We start from the raw sequence: 19436 nt of genomic DNA on the forward strand, positions 1-19436 counted from the left end.
GGTTCAGGGTTACTCCCCCTGGAGTGTTAACCCTATACACTGCCCTTCTCTGGGCACATTTAAGCACCTCAGCATCCATGCCTGGGAATGAGAGACAGGAAACCAGGGAGAGGCAACGACCCTGCTGCTGACAGATCTATTTTTGCTCAGTTTGGGTTATCTCCTACAATTTAAATAAAGAGCATGGGACTTGAGTCTGTGATATACAAATCCATATTACATAGGATTTTCTCACAACTCATTGGTCAGTGAAAGTAAAAAATATGCCACATTGATGAGAAATTTCTTAAAGGGCACATGTATCTCTGAATTACCCCAACGTTTTCATATTGTCACAATTGAACATTTTATTGTATTTTCTACATGTCGCAGTACAGCTAGATCAAATACAAAGCTTCTTTGCTGGCACATTTGATAGCCATTATCCAGGAGGTTCTAAATAGCTAAGTATATAGCTAAACAAAAGTTCAGGCCGCTCTTCACTGTCCATGGACTGCTGTTGGCCAGATACAGCCTGTCTGCAACAGACTGGGAGAAACAGACCCTTGAATTTAGCTTTATTGCATCTTGAAATAATTAGTATACAAAGAAGATGTATTCTTCTGTCAAGTGCCACACTCAAAGGCAGCCTGGGATCAAATAAAATGCACTAGGGTATCATACTCATACTTGATAGTATATACCCTATTTCCTGATCAACAGGCATGCTTGCACTCTTTCACAGCAAATATGCTTGCATTTCTTAGCTGCAGTGTAAGTGATACACAGATTGCTAACTGGAAGTGATTCAAATGAATGATATTTATTAGAGATTCAATTAGAACTAAATATGCAAAATACTTAAAGGTTGATTTTCATGTCTATTGCTAAAATTAAGGCTTGGAAATAAGTTCTTCCCACTTTCCATTTTAAAGCAAAGCTCAAACTTTGGCTTCCTGTGAAATTCGACTGAGTTTAAGTATGCTATGTCATAAAATGCAGGTAGCCTTTAACTTTTTTCCAGCAGTTTAGCGTGATCTTACATGTAACTTACCCAATATATTCCTCTTTTTCTCTTTGTGTGAAAGCACTTGTGTTTCTACAATTTTAATATGTGCAAGAGTAATGGTTTGTCACAGGAGTGGGAAAAGAATGATCTTCTGAAGCCTCTTGGAAGGCTTGAATCTGGAGAAAGGTTAAATGAGGAGCAAGTAGCATGTATATGTCTTTGAGGAAGCAGCTTTTAAACACTCTTCAGCTTTATTTCAGTAAGATTAGATTCCCATTTTCTGAATTTCTCTTGCTTTTAGTACCTTTTCATTTGTCAACTTTTAAGGTAAGATCAATAGTATTGCCATTGCAGTGTTGTATCAGTCTATCAAGAACCTAAAATGTTAATGCAAAAGCCTGTAGAGATGGTATGGTCATACTGAAATACTGTGGAGGAATCCTCTCCTTTTCATTTTTAAGGCAGCTGAAAGACGTGCATTCTAAGTGCATATACTCAACTACTCCCACATCAAAAGTAGGGAGAGGGATCTTACTCAAAAACCACTACAAAAAGATGATGAATTCAAGTTGTCTCTCAACAATACGCTAATGCCATGGGGGACAGTTGGTTATCCATGAGATAATCTTGTTACTGAGTATTTTAAGTCTCAGGCAGCTTTCCCTTCCAAGCCCAGCACCTCAGGGTATGAAAGCTTATTATAATCTATTCTCTACCATACATTCAAGCCAAAACATTAGAATATAGGCTACTACTTAAAATGCATCTTGTTTTCTTAGTTCTCAGTACTGGCAGGTTCTGTAATTTGTAAGACAAAACAAGGAGTCTTTAAAAAGGGGGGGTAAAAAAAAAGGAGGACACTGCACAACTAAATGAAGTTGTGGTAGTCAAGTCAGATTCTTACTTCTGGGGGTGACAACTCAATATTAAAGTAGCCTTTTTAATACTGGAATTCACTCCTGATTCTCCTTCCTTAAGAATTTATTTACAGCAAGTCAGGGACAGATGATTCCTTTTAAAGGTGTGTTCTTGATGGCTTAGGAATAGATTAGGTATCTCTATCACAAAAAAATAAACTACTGAAACTCTCTTGAATCTTCATAAAATCTAGTACCCAAAATATTTTTCAACAGATATTTAACAAGGTTGGGTGTCTATTTGTCTGTTTGGGGTGTTGTGGTGGTAGTGCTGTTTTTCGTAAGAAAAACAATTCACAATATTGTACTTTCTTTATGATGATCTCAAAACCAATTGAGAAATGGCAAAGGTTTTGCAGCTGCAGTCTAACCTTCTGGCCACCGCTTGCAAACTTCCCCATTTTTCAGAGCACTTTGCTGTGTGAACACAGCAATGAAGACCTCTCTCTGATGACTGGAGTAGAGGAGCTCAGTGGTTGCAGACAAGCAACACCTTGTAGCGCTTTTATCTCCAACAACCTGAAGCAACATTCACATCCTGCTGAGTCAGCTTTTTTTGAGAAGGGAAAAGTGAAAAGTCTTTCAAAATCCAAACACTACAACAACAAAACCGTGGATTATCTCATGTTCGGTTATGTGCAAAATTTGGTGTTTTCCCATTAGCATGTGTTTCTCAGCTGCTGACAAAACAGCTGGGAAAAACTACACCCAGAGCAATATGAGACAACTCTGATATCCACAGCAGTACACAAACTCCATTTCCTAGCTAAGCTCCCTTTATGAAAGCTAGACATCAGTCATTATCATTCTTTCCACAAGTAGTAGGAGAGTAGTCACTGACTACTAGTAGTCACTAGTCACTGACAGTTCAGTTACTTTGTCCACACACTTACATTGCTTTATCTGCCTTGCACTTTTTTTTCCCCCGCCTCTTTTTTTTCTTTTTTAAATGGGATTTAACAGCATACAGCACAAGACTCTTAGCCTCAGAGAAGCATGGGCTACTGAAGATAAAATATTGTATCAGTAGAGACAACAGCAGCTGTCAGTTCCTGAAGAACTTAATTATTCTCTATTATTGTGTCTTGCTCTCCTTAGAAATTTCTCTTTCAGTTACTTAATCTTTCCCATCCTGAATTACCAGAGATCACAGTACAAGCAGCTATTGTCATTCCTCTGACACAGTAATAGGCTCTGATATAACTTGGCTGGGAAGAAAATGGAAATATTTTTAGTAAAAATTTGAACTAAGAGGAATTTTTGGTTCCTTTATCAACTGTTATTTACATGGAAGGTGGTTTCTACACAGTTACGGGAGAAATGTCTTTTTACAGAGGCTGTGAATCCATGTTTAACCAGAGCCTGGCTGACCAAGAGTGAACATCTGCGTTCATAGACAGGGAAGGCTCTATGAAATCAGGGGATATTACAAAGGAAAGCAAATGAATAAATGTTTCCTTGCCTTCCCTCTCTTCCAAAGGAAACATGTGTGTAAGTACATATAACTAGGTATGTGTGTGCAATAAAAATAATGTACAGATAAGCTGATACAGTGACCTGTTTCAACAAAAAGTGTAGTTAAAAACACTCAGTGAGTTCTGAGAGAGGTTTTTTTAAGGATTACGGTCTCCAAAAAAAAAAATTAAGATAGCTGAATCAATTGTCTGGTTTGAGATCTACCAGTTGAACGCAAACAAAAGTGTACCAATAGGTTTATTTCACCATCAGGACAGCTGAAGTGATTTGAAAATTTAAAGATTTGTCTGTTTCATTACTCATGTAGTTATCTTTATTGTGCAGTACGATAGTTTGACAAATTAAGTCCAAAACCTGGTAAAACTGATGCCACAATACCAGTACATTCTTATTCATACAGTGATACTATCATTATGGAATAAACCCTCTTTAAATGCTCCAAGGACATAAGCCTTTTGTCCTACCATGGTGTAAATACATAATAATATACCAGCATTTGGAAACGTTCGGCTGCCACCTGCTTCTGTAAAATGAGCTGTGTATGACAGAAACAGGTTCCTGTTATAATAATTATTTGCTTCTACTGTTTCGGGAACTAGCAGCATCCTCCCACTAAGGCATATGGAGCATAGCCTACAAAGTATTTGTCCTGTTTAAGGTGGAGGGATGGACAGAAGGAAAACCTTAAATTTCTCAAACCGTTCATACACTCCTGCAAGACAAGAAATGCAAAGTTAAAACTGCATGCTAAAACGATGTCTTTAGTCTGTTCATGTTGATTTCTAGAACACATAAGGCAACCAAATTAAAACATTTTCTCCAAGAAATTTGATCTGAATGATGAACCAAATATGATCACAGAATTAAAGCCAGTGCAAGGAGATGCTTGCAGGAGGTCATTCAGAGAAGTGTCACCAGTCCCATGAGTTGTGGTTCATTTATTTTTGGGTTCTTGGTTGTGAGGCCATGTACAGTGCTACTAGACAGTAGAGAGTCCCTCCTATTGTTAGAGCCATAGTGGTCCGATAAAGCAGCCTATCTGGAACGCCTCTTTTCAGGTGTACCGGCAGCCCGTCTGTTTTCTGTGGGAAGAGTTTAAAAAGGAGATAAAGAAATCAGTACCCATATCACGGCCGTAAGGAACAAGCTACCTTAGGTAAATTAAGAGACTTCCAAGAGTGAAATCTCCTGACAAAAGCTATCTACGGTCAAATGTATTACAGGTTTTCCATTTAGCAAGACAATGGACGTTAAATTTATCAACCAAAGCTGTTAAGCACAGTCAGAAAGAATACTTCAAGTATTTCTAAAGTGGACCTGGGTGGGAAAAGTTACTAACACGAGAACATGAAAAGATAGGTACAAAAGAATTATTCACCAAGTCAGACTGACACATTCCAAATACAAACAGCATGTAAGAGAGAAAAAGGAACACTGTATAAAGCACATTCTTAGTGGTTTTGAAAAAAATGCTTAGCTGATCTGTTTTATGACATTACACTTAGAAATTGCACAGCTCACAAACTGGCTTTGAAAATTTTACTGTGCTACTCACACTGTGTTATGAACAGTTTCAGTAATATTCAAACTACCAGACACAAAACAACAACCTGATTTGCTCCCCGTATCTGCTTTAAGGCAAACACTAGGATTCCCAGACAGAAAGTACCTCTCATGTTCAAATAACACAATCGGCACCTTCCGAAGTCAGCAAAAAGGCAAACAATGTCACTTTCTGTATTTATCTCCTATATGAGACATCTATAACTTACAATATAGTGCAGGCGTGCAGGTTATACTTGACATCAGACTATACAAAATTTTGGTGTTGTAGAAGACAGTAGTGGTTAGCCACATTACAATAAAGAAAGATATGTCCCACTCTCCAGTTTTCTTTAAATTACTCTCAAAGTTGTCATTACCTGAAAAAGTTTCTGTAGGTCTGGCACCTTGTTTTTACCCAAGAAAGAATCAGTTGCTGGTAAATCTGAAGCAAGTTTAGTTGCTGTCCCAAAAACCAGAGCTGATGATTCAGTGGAAACTATTGGTTTGAGTCCCTGCACAAATAAAGATTACAATATAATGGTATGTAACACTCTCAAACGTACCATTGTCACATTAAGCAGGCACAGTGCCAGTCATTACAAGGGACCATTACAAAGAACACTTATCCGGTAAGACACAACTTTGTGTTTGGGACCTGGCAAGGAGAGCAGAACTCTCCTTTCTGATTTCTTCATGACATAAACATGTAGCTGTCATAAGTTGTTCTGTGCTGGCACTCTGTTCAAACTGCTGCTTGTTTTTTTGCATGTAGTCAGACTCCAGGGGTCTATTCCACAAGCAGGGTTAGAAGCAGGGCATCCCTGATGTTTCAGAGTGAGGAGAGCTCTTCTGAGCGCTACAAGCAGTGGTCATAAATAGCAGGGCCTTAAATAATTTGGATGTATTGGGTTGGCTGGGGTTTTTTTGGGGGGTAAGGGGTGTTCTATGTCATTTTATACAACAGTAGTGCATGGCACTCAAGGACACTACATATGCCCTGACATGGCACACCCTGTAATTCCAATGTTACTGCAACTTTCCATACCTCATGCCCTTCCCACAAGCAATGTAACAATCCACAATCCAGTTCTGTGGTAGTTCTATGAGCTACTTCAAACAGTTACCTGATAAAGGTATTTCTTTCATCATCCCTAAACTCACAGATGGGGGCTTAATGTGATTAGCAACGCTTGCATTCATTATTAGTGCCAAAAATCCTGTCTCTACAGGACACCATCTTGGATTCAAGACACACTCTATGCATTACTAGGAGAATAATGAACTCAATCGTATTAATAGCTGTAAATTATCACATCCTTTTTCAGACTTCAGAAATGCATTCCTGTCCACACAGCTGTAGGATTCCCTTCCATGGGAGCAATGAGACTCAAACCTAACTCAAGTGACTAACTTCATCATGAAACCAAATGAAACCACTTCAGAAAACTGATACAGTATGATGAGTGTACCACTCTAAATTACTTCCAGAGCAGCATGGCTCTAGTTAAGAGCATCATATAGCAATTTAATAAAAATAATTCATATGGTTCATTGGCTTCAGGAAAGAGCACAACAAAATATAGGCTGCAGAAAAGAGAGAGTGGAACTTGCCTAACACAGGCAATTGGGGTCCTTCACCCCAACATAAAATTCCACTTGAACAGCATCCAAGAATTATGAACCTTGTGGTCATCTCCAACCAAGCTCAGCCAAATAAGTGTAACCAAGTGGCAGATACAGCTGGGTACTTGTCTGTGTTTACTGAAAGTTACAAGTGCTTTCTCTCTCACTCAGCTACTTGCTAAGTTTACCATGACTGGGGAGTGTTACACTAAAGAATTTCAGTATTAGTAATTTTTTTAAGCAAGATCTTAAAACACCTTAAATGACCCAGAATTGTCACTTGTATTTAACATGACTAAACCCACTGGTTTATTTAGTAACATTACTGTCTCACTACGGTCAAAATAGTACTCATTGCTCCTACACACTGACCTTTGTCTCATAAAACAGTTCACATTGATAATTCCTCTTCTGGTATTAAAGTGTTAATCTTTTATTTTTAACCATGTTCATAATTTGTTCCAATTCTCGGACAAAGTACAGCAGATGCAATTGTGCAGAAGAGTCAACATCAGCTGATTTTATCAGTGTGCTACAGCAATGACTGTCACATGCTGAAGTGTTCAGTGGAAGGTCAGGACATGCAGCTAAACCAAAGCAACAAACACCATTCTCTGCCTACCCCTACACAAAACATGTTTGTTCTCCTGTCAGACGTCTGAACATCTTAGGATATAATGTATCCACATGTTGACCAACATGCTCAAGGTTAAAAAAACTTAACCTCCAAGCACCAAGAATTCCCATACTAGACTTCTGTTTTCCTGACAGCACAAAATAGGTAAGGATTTGGAACACAATTTAGTGGAGATGGCACCACACTTAAGTTTTTAAATGTTAGTGGAATTGCTAAAATGATCAGAGAATGAGAAAGCAGCTTCTGAAGTGATTGGAACTGAGTCACAATTGCTTTTAGCTCCTAGACTGCCAGTTCTAAACTGGATGTTCAAAGGCAAAGGTTCATCACCACATCATGCCACAGATGTAACCTGGTCTAAATGGATGGCTTTGATTACCCAATGAGCACGAATGGGGAATGTTGATTGACATGGTCTGGCCGGAAGGCACAGACTGTACCAACCCTCCAGAGGAGAAAATAATCCAGGCTGAGGAAGCTCCTCCCTATGGTGATCTCTCTGATCAGGAAAAGAACTACGCTTTGTTCACAGACGGTTCCTGTCATCTTGTTGGGAACAAGCGAATATGGAAGTCAGCAGTCTGGACTCCTACCAGGAGAGCTACTGAAGTGAGAGATGAAGAAGAAGAATCCAGTCAGTTTGCTGAGGTAAAAGCTGTCCAACTTGCTCTTGATGTGGCTGAACGTGAGAATTGGCCTACCCTTTACCTCTACACCGACTCCTGGATGGTAGCCAATGCTCTATGGGGTTGGCTAAAGGACTGGAAGAAGAATGGTTGGCAGAGGAAAGGAAAGCCTATTTGGTGTGCTGATCTATGGCAGGACATTGATGCACGGCTGGAGAGCATTCCAGTGAAGGTGCGGCACGTAGATGCACACATGCCTAAGAGCAGAACCACTGAGGAACACCAACACAACCAGCAGGTAGACCAAGCTGCTAAGATTGCTCAAGTTGATACCAACTCTGATCTTGACCTTGATTGGAAACACCGAGGTGAACTGTTCTTAGCTTGGTGGGCCCATGACTCATCTGGACATCAAGGCAGAGATGCAACATACCGATGGGCACGTGATAGGTCAATTGACTTGCCCATGGACACTATCACCCAAGTCATCCATGACTGTGACATCTGTGCTGCTATCAAGCAGGCTAAGCGAATCAAGCCCTTATGGTATGGTGAGAGATGGTCAAAGTACAAGTATGGTGAAGCCTGGCAGATTGACTACATCACTTTACCTCGATCTCGTTCTGGTAAGCAGTATGTGCTAACGATGGTAGAAGCCAGCACAGGATGGCTGGAAACCTATCCAGTTCCACATGCTACTGCACATAACACCATTGTTGGTTTGGAGAGACAAATCATGTGGAGACATGGAACTCCAGAGAGAATCGAGTCAGACAATGGTACTCATTTCAAGAACAACCTTGTGAAAAACTGGGCCAAAGAGCATGGTATTGAATGGATCTATCACATACCCTACTATGTACCAGCTTCAGGGAAGATTGAACGCTACAACCATTTTGAAAACCACCCTAAAAGCCATGGGGAGTGGAACTCTAAAAAACTGGGATAAACATTTAGCACAAGCTACCTGGTTGGTAAATAGCAGAGGTTCAGTAAACAGAGCAGGACCTGCACAATCAGACTTAGTCCAAACAGTAGATGGTGATAAAGTTCCTGTTGTAGGTGAAAAGAATCTGTTAGGGAAAACTGTTTGGGTATTTTCTCCTTCGGGCGAAGGGAAACCTGTCCGAGGGGTGATGTCTGCTGAAGGTCCTGGTCATACCTACTGGGTAATGCAGGAGAATGGTGAAATCCAGTGTATTCCACAGAGAAATCTAATCTTAGCTGAGAGAGTCTAAATTCAGAGTGTATAATACAAGCTGTTAGGAGTTTTCTGTTCTAGGTACCATCCGCGTCCAACACTGAAAGAATCTACGAGAGAACCTACACTATGCGAGCACCAACCCAACGTCACCTGGGAGTCCCTGATCTCATCTCACCTGTGAGGAGACAAACTGTTCTGAGCTTTTGAATCACCTACATCTGAGATAGCTGGAATGAAGAGTGAACTGAACTTGTGATATTCATTAGTGTAAATATTGGTTTAGATTAGATCAGACAGTTCTCAGCAATACTTTGAGTGAAGTAAACAGGGGTGGACTGTGCTAGTTTGAAGCAAGCTAGAATGTCTTGGTGAGAACTAGATTATAGGCTATGAAAGGAAAACAATGGTGATGTCTACCTCCCTCACAGTCATGCTGAGGAGTTTGGGAACAAGAAATGAAAACATCAGATAGCACTCTTGCCATTTTTCACTCACTCTCACTTGGGCTGCTGACTGAGCTGCACCTCTCTAACACACCCTTCCATTTGGCCTAACCCACCTTTGCTTCCTAACCCCCTGGCCGAACCTCCATTCTTCCTTGGGACCAGCGTAAGGTTGAGAGGGGTAGAGGGAAGGTGAAGGGGTGGTTGAGAAGCCCCTCCTGGGGACTCAGGTTTCTGGGATGGGAGTTGTGTTTCTGTATTACCTTTTACCTTGTCTATTTCTGTCTATAACTGCATATACTGTAAATATATGCTTGTCTATTGTGCCAGCTGTAAATAAATAGCTTCATTCATATTTCCAGAGCTGGCTGAGTCTAGTCTGGATGGTTTCTAAAGTGTGGGGGGGTGGGGAACACCCAAACCCTCACAATGGGAATCAGGAAGGAAAGTTAAACTGCTATTATTTTAAACCATACACTGAAGTTAACTGTCATGAGCTTTCTGAGCTGACCCAATTCTAACATAAATAGCAAATCCTTCACAGTAGAGCATACCTCACTGTATGAGATTAAATATATTTGTTATCTCTAGCACATAGATGCTTTCAGGCAGGATTATTGGAGGCCTTGTATCGAGATGACATACTTAAAATGTACACAAACTCACTTTTGCTTATTATCTACAGCATAAAAGATGAACCATCCTAGTTTTTCAATGAGCTCTAAACAATTCGCAACAGCTAAAATCAAAAGATCTGTGGCTTGTGGGTGTTTTAAATAGCTACACAGCAAAATAAGCTGTATCAATGAAGACATGTAGTAGGACTAAATTTCTTGAAGAACTAAGATGTGTTCACATGGTTATTTGCACCTGAGGGCATTTGAAACTGGTCCCATTATCAGTACTTTAAACATCAGTCAACTCACCATCCTCCTAAATATGAGTAGTAGTTTTTAACCTATTTGACTTCTCTCCTGCATTAGCTGAGAAAGTTCCCATCTATTCAAACAGGCCAAACTGTTCATGCTGCTTTACCTAACTTTACTAAATATAAAACTAAGGTTTCTAAGAATGCCATGGCAGAGGTGAAAAAAAAAATACAGGCTTCAAGTTAAGATTTTTTTCTTGTTGCTAACAAAGGCAATTAGGTATGCTGTTAGCAAAATATTTTCTGAAATACATTTTGACTGATATTTTACAACCCCACAATAAGCTTAAACCTACATCAAAACAAACAGGCCAATGGGAAGCATCAGAATAGTGTGAATTATCATACTGCATATTTAAACTAAGCCAAATTTGAATCACAGAATGCCTTCATTCTTCCAGAAACAAGATAAACATGAGCACAAAAGGCAAAGCATTCCACATGCCAAGCTATGTTTTTATGAAACACAGCAATGCAATCAATAGGAAAAAAAACCCTTCTTTTTTCACTTAACATCTACTTATTTCCATGTTTCCTTCCTTATTTATTATTTCTATTTATTGAAAATAATTTTGTCATACTGATGCATCTGAATATGTCACCTGGGAGTTAAATGGAAAAAAAACAAACCAAACCAACACACCTCCCCCCCCCAAAAAAAAAAAGCTGGAATTAGAACATTGTAGAAAAGGGACTGAAAGTAACTTTCTAAAATGTAGCTATTCTATTGCATAGTATTTTTGTGCCTCCATTGAGGACTGTGTGTATGGCAAGACAGCTATTAAAGAGACTGTTTCTTTCACCCTTCTAAAACTCCCACGTTCATTAAGTGAGACAATATTCATACATCTTATGTGAAATGCTCTTGCTTGGACATAATCTCATGTTCTCAACTTCTCTACAAAATTAGGTTTTAACATTTCAGTGATGACATTGAAATGATGAATAATCCCTAAAAAAGAAACAACTATAATGTTCTAGAACTATTTTTATTCCTTGAACACTCTCTCTCTTGCCTCGCACAGCACATAAGATCTATGTAGTTTGGTTTTTTAACTCTGCAGTGATACTTATAAGTGAACCTAGTTTTGCATAGGGCCTTTATGAGCCAGCTTTGATAAATGATGCTACAGCATTGTGCTAGTTTGAAGCAAGCTGGAATGTTTTGGTAAAAGAACTAGATAATGGGCAGTGAAAAGGTAAACAATGGTTGTGTCTCCTTCCCTCATCAGTCTCGCTGAGAGTTCTGGGAAGAAGAAGGAAAACATTAGATAACATTCTCCATTTTGTTTTTCACTCTGCTTTGAGCTTCAGACCTAGCCACATCTCCTTAACCCCACTGCCACTAATCTTCCTTCTTATCCTCTTGGCTGCACCTCTATTCTTCCTGGTAACTGGGGTAAGGTTGAGAGGGGCCAGGAAAGGTGTTGGGGTGGTTTGAGAGCCCCTCCTGGGGACTCAGGTTTCTGGGAGGGGAGTTGTGCTTCTGTATTGTTTATCCTTTGTATATTTCTGTATATAACTGTATATACTGTAAATAGCTGCTTGTATATTTGCTGCTGTAAAATAAACAGCTTCATTTATATTCCTGGAGGCCTTCTGAGTTAGCTGGGGCAATTCCAAAAGTGTGGGGGGGGCGGGTAAGAGCCCAAACCATCACAAGCATTTTAATCTAGATGTCAGTAATTCAGAATTTGTGTCTTGCTATATCCAGGGCAAGAATGCTCACTCATACCCTATATTTGTTAACAGAACAGAATGTGAGGTATCAGAATTCTGCATTCCACTTATCTCAATTCTGCCTCTTTAATCCCTACAAATGCATTACATCAATCATGAATATAATGGAACCTACTGAATAGAAAGGCAAGCAATACTCCACAACCTGGGGTCCAGAAGGTAAGATCATTGTCCTTAGGACACCTTCACTGCAGGCAGTTATCAGAGCTTTCTGTATTTCTGTGTTGGGGCTCTCACCTTAAGATCCTAAAAAAGATTAATAATTTGCAGAAGAATAGTCACAGTGGCCAAGACACTGATACACGGTGCCCACGCTATAATCTTCCTGAAAGGAGGTACCTTACTGGCTTGGGTTTGAAGCCTTTTCCCCTCCCCATCTCTCACAGTAACCTTTACACAAATGAAGTGTAAATTAATACAACTCTGAATACAACTTTGCATAGAAATAAGAAGTGCCCCAAACACTGCAACAGTAGCAGGAGGGGTTTATAGCACAAGTGCCTGTTAATACCTTAATGACTCTTAATGACTAATTTTTAGACTAGGATACATTATTTATTCCACTGTCAATGCCCCCACCCCCAAGAGCTGCCCAGCAAGTCTTCTGAAGAGAGGGAAAGAGAGGGATGAAAATCTTGTTGGGACAAAAATCATCATACGAGAAAATGACTTAAGTTGATGTTTACTTAAGATTGTAGGGTATTTCAGGACAGAAAGGCCCTCGAGCACTCTTTGGTCAAAACTAAGGTGAAACCTGGTTGTTGTGGGTTTTATCTGACCTGGCCTCAAAAACCTCCCAGGACAGAGATTGCACAGCCTCCCATGGCACCCGTTGCACTGCCTGACCACCATGAAAATGTCCTTCTTTATATCCAGTCTTAACCACTCTTGTTCCAGTTTATGCCTGTTGTCATTCTGCACTGGGCAAACCCTGGCAGTGCTGGCTGTTTGGCTGGTCTCCGGTCTCCACCTACCCTCTGCCCTGTACACTGTCTCTTCTCCAAATAGGACAAGCCCCATTTGCTCATCATCTCCTCACAGAGCAAGTGCTCCAGTCTCCCTGACCATCTTATTAACAAACCTGCTGAACCTGATCCTGCTGGTCAAGAATATTCCCATACTGGGAACCCACAATTGGATGCAGTATCTAAGATGTGATCCAGTGAGTGCCACGTAGAGGAAAATTTTCACTTTCCTTAATCTACTGGCTGTGCACATGGGGATGCAGCCCAGGGTGCTGTTGACTCTCATCCGTCTTACTATCTCCCAGTACCACCGAGCTCTCTATCACAGAGCTTTTCCCATCAGCTTCAGTTCCCAACTTGTATCCCTGACACAGACTCTTCCTTCCCACGTGCACAAATTTGTGTTTTTCCTGATGGAAATGCACAGTGTTCCTGCTTATGTCTCTGCACTACATTGGTCCCTCCAAATGGCAGCTCTACTTCAGACATTTTGGAGCCACTGCCTTGATGTCTTCCGCACATTTTACAACTTTACACTTCTACTGCCTGCTCCAGGAGTCCTGCAGTAACCTATTCCACTTGTTATTAGCATCCTCAAAGGTTGACCTGTTAACATCTATGCTAACCCTGATCATCCAATTATTTTTACCTTTCTAATTGTCTATCCACATAAACAAGAACATCTTAAGTTCAAAATATTTAAAAAGTGTAAGCTTTGCTGTTAGTCTAGACCCTCAGAAGCACTTTAGATATTTTACAGAAGCTTCATACAATACTTTTGCTTGCAAGAGGTGACTGCATTTTCCAACTATGGGATATCAAAAAAACAGAACAGCAAAGAAGATACTAACAGTTCCAAAGGCTCTTGCAGTGTATTGGTGGTAACTTCTCGACACAGGCAGTGGAGGAACCAACAAGGAGAAGTGCATTGCTGGCCCTTGTATTAACTAAGAAAGGAGTGGACGGGGACATTAAGGTTGGTGACAGCCTTGGCAACAGTGGTCATGACATGGTGGAGAGTAGTACTATGTAGGGTACAAGCACAGCAATAAGTAGGATCACAACCCCAGACTTCCGCAGGGCTAACTTTGCACTCTTCAGAGATACACTTGCAGAAATCATAGTATCACAGCATCACAGTATCATCAGGGTTGGAAGAGACCTCACAGATCATCAAGTCCAACCCTTTACCACAGAGCTCAAGGCCAGACCATGGCACCAAGTGCCACGTCCAACTTTGCCTTGAACAGCCCCAGGGACGGTGACTCCACCACCTCCCCAGGCAGCCCATTCCAGTGTCCAATGACTCTCTCAGTGAAGAACTTTCTCCTCACCTCCAGCCTAAATCTCCCCTGGCGCAGCCTGAGGCTGTGTCCTCTTGTTCTGGAGCTGGCCACCTGAGAGAAGAGAGCAACCTCCTCCTGGCCACAACCACCCCTCAGGTAGTTGTAGACAGCAATAAGGTCTCCCCTGAGCCTCCTCTTCTCCAGGCTAACCAATCCCAGCTCCCTCAGCCTCTCCTCATAGGGCTTGTGCTCAAGGCCTCTCCCCAGCCTTGTCGCCCTTCTCTGGACACGCTCAAGCATCTCAGTGTCCTTCCTAAACTGGGGGGCCCAGAACTGAACGCAGTACTCAAGGTGTGGTCTGACCAGTGCAGAGTACAGGGGCAGAATGACCTCCCTGCTCCTGCTGACCACACCATTCCTGATGCAGGCCAGGATGCCACTGGCTCTCTTGGCCACCTGGGCACACTGCTGGCTCATGTTCAGGTGGGTATCAATCAGTACCCCTAGATCCCTCTCTGTCTGGCTGCTCTCCAGCCACTCCGACCCTAGCCTGTATCTCTGCATGGGGTTGTTGTAGCCAAAGTGCAGCACCCTGCACTTGGAGCTATTGAACCCCATCCCATTGGACTCTACCCATCTGTCCAGGCGTTCAAGGTCCCGCTGCAGAGCCCTTCTGCCCTCCAACTCAGTCACATCTGCCCCCAGCTTTGTGTCATCTGCAAACTTGCTGATGACTGACTCCATGCCCTCATCCAGATCATCTATGAAGATGTTAAAGAGGATGGGGCCCAGCACAGATCCCTGAGGGACACCACTAGTGACAGCTGCCAGCTGGATGTGGCACCATTCACCACCACTCTCTGGGCTCGGCCCTCCAGCCAGTTCCTAACCCAGCACAGAGTGTTGCCATCCAAGCCATGGGCTGACAGCTTAGCCAGCAGTTTGCTGTGGGGGACAATCCCATGGCCTAAGACTCCAGAGGGTAAAGGAGCCCAAGACAGTTGGTAAATTTTTAAATGCCACTTCCTCCAGCCCAGGACAGGTGTGCTCCCTTGAGTAAAAAGTTGGGTAGATGTACTGAGAGACCTACATGGATGAGCAGGGAGCTTCTGACAAAAGTCTTGTGGAAGAAAGTTTACAGATCACAAAGAAGAGACCTGTCACTTGGGAGTGCTGTAAAGAAATTGTGAGGGCATGTAGGAGGAAGTCCAAAGCCTTCTAGGAACTAAAGCTGGCAAAGGAAGTAAAAGAGAACAAGAAGGGATTCTTCAGATCTATCAGCAGGAGAAGGAATAGGGAAAGTATGGGGCCACTGCTGGACAGAAGAATGCAGCCCTGAGAACAGAGGATGGAGAGAAGGCAGAGTTGATAAATAGCTTTTTTGCTTCAGTCTTTACTCCTAAGACTGAACTCCCCTATGAACTCCAGACCCTGCATGAGGGAGGGGAAACCTGTCAGAGGGATGACTCTCCACTAGTCAATGAAGACTGGGTTAGGGAGCAGTTACAAAAATGGAATATTCACAATTCCATGGGACCTGATGAGATGCACCCAAGAGCGCTGTCAGAGCTGCCTGATGTTGTCACTCTGTCACTCTCCATCATCTTTGCAGACAGGAGAGGTGCCTGAGGACTGGAGGAGTGCCAATGGCACTATATAGCTATATAACTATAGACCAGTCAGCCTCACCTCCATCCCTGGAAAAGCAATGGAGTGGCTCATTCTGGAGGTCACCTCTAGGCACCTGGAAGAGAAGGTGGTTATTAGTAGTAGTCAGCAGGGATTTACCAAGGGGAAATCATGCTTGACTAACCTGATAGCATTCTGACATAACTGAATGGGTAGATGCAGGGAGATCAGTGAATGTAGTCTACCTTGACCTTAGTAAGGCCTTTGACACTGCCTCCCACGGCATCCTTGTGAGCAAGCTCAGGAAGTGTGGGATGGAAGAGCAGGCAGTGAGGTGGATTAAGAACTGGTAATGAGACAGAGTTCAAAGAGTGGTGATCAATGGTGCCAGATCCAGCTGGAGAGCTGTGACTAGTAGAGTCCCCCAGAGATCAGTGCTGGGTGTGGTCCTGTTCAACTTCTTCATCAATGACACTGATGAGCAGAGTCTGCTCAGCAAGTTTGCTGATGACACCAAACTGAAGGCTGTGTGGAAATCTAATGAGACCTGGACAGACTGGAGAGCTGAAAAAAAGAGGAACCAGATGAGGTTCAACAAGGACAAATGCAGAGTCCTACATGTGGGAAAGAACAATAAATTACACTAGTATAGGCTGGGAGGTGATCTGCTGGAAAGTAGCGCTGTGGAGAAGGACCTGGGGATGCTAGTGGACAACAAGCCATCTGTGGGACAGCAGTGTGCCCTTGTGGCCAAGAAGGCCAATAGGATCCTGGGGTGCATAAAAAAGTGTGTCCAGCAGATCAAGGGAGGTTCTCCTTCCCCCTCTACTCTGCCCTGGTGAGACCTCACTTGGAATACTGTATTCAGTTTTGGGCTTCCCAGTTCAGGAGTGACAGGGATCTACTCAAGAATCCAATGGAGGTCTACAAAGATGATTAAGAGGCTAGAGTGCATGCCCTGTGAGGAGAGGCTGAGGGACCTGGGGCTTTTTGACCTGGTGAGGAAAGACTGAGGAGGGATTTATCAATGTTTATAAATATATGGAGGCTGCTTGTCAAGAGGGAGGGGACAGGCTCTTCTCAGTTGTGCCCTGTGATAGGACAAGAGTCAATGGGTATAAATTACAGCAAAGGAAGTTCCATCTCAACATGAGGAGGAATTTCTTTACTGTAAAGGTCACAGAGCACTGGTACAGGCTGCCCAAAGAGGTTGTGGAGTCTCCTCTGCAAAACTTTCAAGGCCCATCTGGATGTGTTCCTCTGTGACCTTGCACTAGATTATGGTCCTGCTCTGGCAGGGTGGGCTGAACTTGAGGATCGCCAGAGGTCACTTCCAACCCCTAACAGAATTATGCTTACGAATGAAATAGTTGTGTACTGTAACAATACAAATTAGTTTACACAAGTGCAGCATCTTTCAGTTACCCTGGCAGGAAAAAGACAAACTATAATTTCAATCCACCTTTTTTCCCTAGAAAACTTCAAGTCATATCAGATGGGTTTGCACTCTGGAGGCAGATCTTTGGAAGGCTGCCTTTCTAAAAATCATTCTTGTAACCCTAAACCTCAGGGCTGGGCTTCCTTACTACTAAGCTTCACAACCTTAACTTTTTCAAAGTGTGCTGAGAAACTTGAACAGGATACAGTAACCATGCTGTATTTGTCCACTCACATGATTACATTACAAATCCTCCAAGTATTCCTTGGGAATCTATGTTTGTGTACATCAAAGCAAGCATATTCTGAGATTTTTTTCCAGCAATATGCAAATTTTTTTTCTTGAAATGTCTCTTGTACCAAGAATCCATTAACTCCCCTGCACTCCTGCAGAATTAACCATGTACTTTTAAATAGAAAATATAAGCCTATTTAATGCAACCTTTAACCCAAATATATTTAGTTAACAAGGGTTTTAACGCTTCCAGTAATCAGCCTTTCTGTGTGCACAGATGAAAAGAGTTGGACTAGCTGCAGTGCAGTTTGAATTTACCAGACGCGATGAATTTACCACCAACAGCCTACACCGTAAGAGTGGTATCAAGAAGGTATCAGTCATTCCAAAACTGAATCAAGCGGTGCATAGCAAAGCAGCCGCCTCGTCTCCCCCAAAGTCGCACGACAGGCCTGCTTCGCCCGGTTCACCGCGAACGCGCACGGAGGAGTAAGAAATCCCTCTCCAGCAACATACAGGCCACCAGGTGCCGAGAAGCCTGGGCCTGGCGGACGAAGTAAGCACCAGAGCGGCAGTACGCACCTGCCTGGCCCGTCAACCCCCACTTCCCCGCGAACCCCGCTTCGCCCGCCGCCCTTGTCTGGGGCTCCCGTGTCGCTGCCCGCTCGTCCAACGGCCCTGGGGAGCGAGGACGGCGAAGGTCACGGCTGCGAGGACACCTGGGGACGCGGCTGCGTTACCTGGGGATTGTAAGCGGCGGAGGCTGCTGCTCCGACCAGCCTCTGCGTGAAGCCGTTAAACTTGTAATACATGGCGGTCACCGGCACGCACCCTACCAACCGCCCCCGGCTGCGACGCCCGGCGCAGAGGGGCCCCAGCCGCCGTGCCCCGACGCCGGCACCGGGAGGGGCCCGCCGGCTCGCGGATTCGGCCGTGAACGCCTGCCAGCGGCGAGCCCGAGAAGCCGCCAAAGGGTGAAAAATAAACAAAGAAAAGACAACAGATAAATACTCTACTTCTTCCTAAGCACTCGGAGTGCCTCTCTTTAAGTCAGTCTGCTGACAGCTTTCAGTCAGGCAACAGCCTGGGCCCCTAAAAAGCCGAGCGTAGTGCGCGCGCGCAGCGCTGCGCAGAAAGCGTGAGGGCGGCGGGCTGTGACTGGCGGCAGGTGACGTAAGAGGCGGGGCTGGTTCTAGCCAATCCGCGCCAGCAGGCGCTGGAGTCCCGCCCCTCACCGCGGCAGGATCGGGAGGCTCCGGGGTGGGAGGTTTTGCCTTTGTCGGTGTCTGCGTTGTGGCTCTGTGGCGTTCTGGGAGGGGAGCTCGCCTGGCTGCACCGTGGGGAGGGTTGCGTACGTGGATCCCCCTGTCTCTCCTGAGGCTTGGCGGCTTTGGCCCGCCCTCAGGTCACCTCCGTCAGCGTCCGACGTGTGCGCTCCGCCGCGTAACTCGGGGTGTTCAGAGTTTGAGGCAGCGCTGGCCGTTTGTTTTGAAGTGTTTTCTGACCTGAGATAAGGGACAGAAGCGGTTTTGTTGTCTGGAAGTTAATTTCTGTGTCTCCGTCAACTGATTCTCCTTTTCCCCTGCTTTTTTTGAAAACATCTGAAACTTCTAATTTCTTTAATAAAAGAAGATTTTAATTAAATTAAATTAGTGTCATGAACTAGGGAAATGCGATGTGATGCTGCTCCTGTTACGAATTTCATCTTGGGAAGGCAAACAGCCCCAAGACTGGCGGTACAACACGGAAAAGTTGCA

The 19436-nt window shown here is 43.3% G+C and overlaps 1 protein-coding gene across 2 annotated transcripts; it reads right to left on the bottom strand.

The window, feature by feature from the left end:
• Nucleotides 1–321: 321 nt before the first annotated feature.
• On the bottom strand, nt 322–18796 carry LOC135186398 (cytochrome c oxidase subunit 7A-related protein, mitochondrial). Of its 2 annotated transcripts, XM_064164035.1 has the most exons (3): nt 18420–18793; nt 5304–5438; nt 322–4463 (listed from the first exon to the last, which is right to left on the bottom strand). In XM_064164035.1, the coding sequence occupies exons 1-3, from the start codon at nt 18489–18491 to the stop codon at nt 4320–4322; spliced, it is 351 nt and encodes a 116-aa protein (XP_064020105.1). In that variant the 5' UTR covers nt 18492–18793; the 3' UTR covers nt 322–4319. The 2 variants fall into 2 exon arrangements, with proteins under 2 accessions (XP_064020105.1, XP_064020106.1); XM_064164036.1 differs by lacking the exon at nt 5304–5438 and having other exon boundaries at nt 18420–18796.
• Between the last annotated feature and the right edge of the window lie 640 nt (nt 18797–19436).

This window comes from Pogoniulus pusillus, chromosome 25, assembly GCF_015220805.1.
Source record: "Pogoniulus pusillus isolate bPogPus1 chromosome 25, bPogPus1.pri, whole genome shotgun sequence".
NCBI classification, from domain to species: Eukaryota; Metazoa; Chordata; class Aves; order Piciformes; family Lybiidae; genus Pogoniulus; species Pogoniulus pusillus.

What these genes read in the sequence shown, in the direction of transcription:
- LOC135186398 (XM_064164035.1), bottom strand. Translation starts at nt 18,491, where the DNA reads ATGTATTACAAGTTTAACGGCTTCACGCAGAGGCTGGTCGGAGCAGCA. An exon ending in CCGCCGCTTACAATCCCCAG is followed by an intron (nt 5,439 to 18,419) that starts GTAACGCAGCCG and finishes TTATTTGTGCAG; the next exon opens with GGACTCAAACCAATAGTTTC. An exon ending in ACCTACAGAAACTTTTTCAG is followed by an intron (nt 4,464 to 5,303) that starts GTAATGACAACT and finishes CTCTTCCCACAG; the next exon opens with AAAACAGACGGGCTGCCGGT.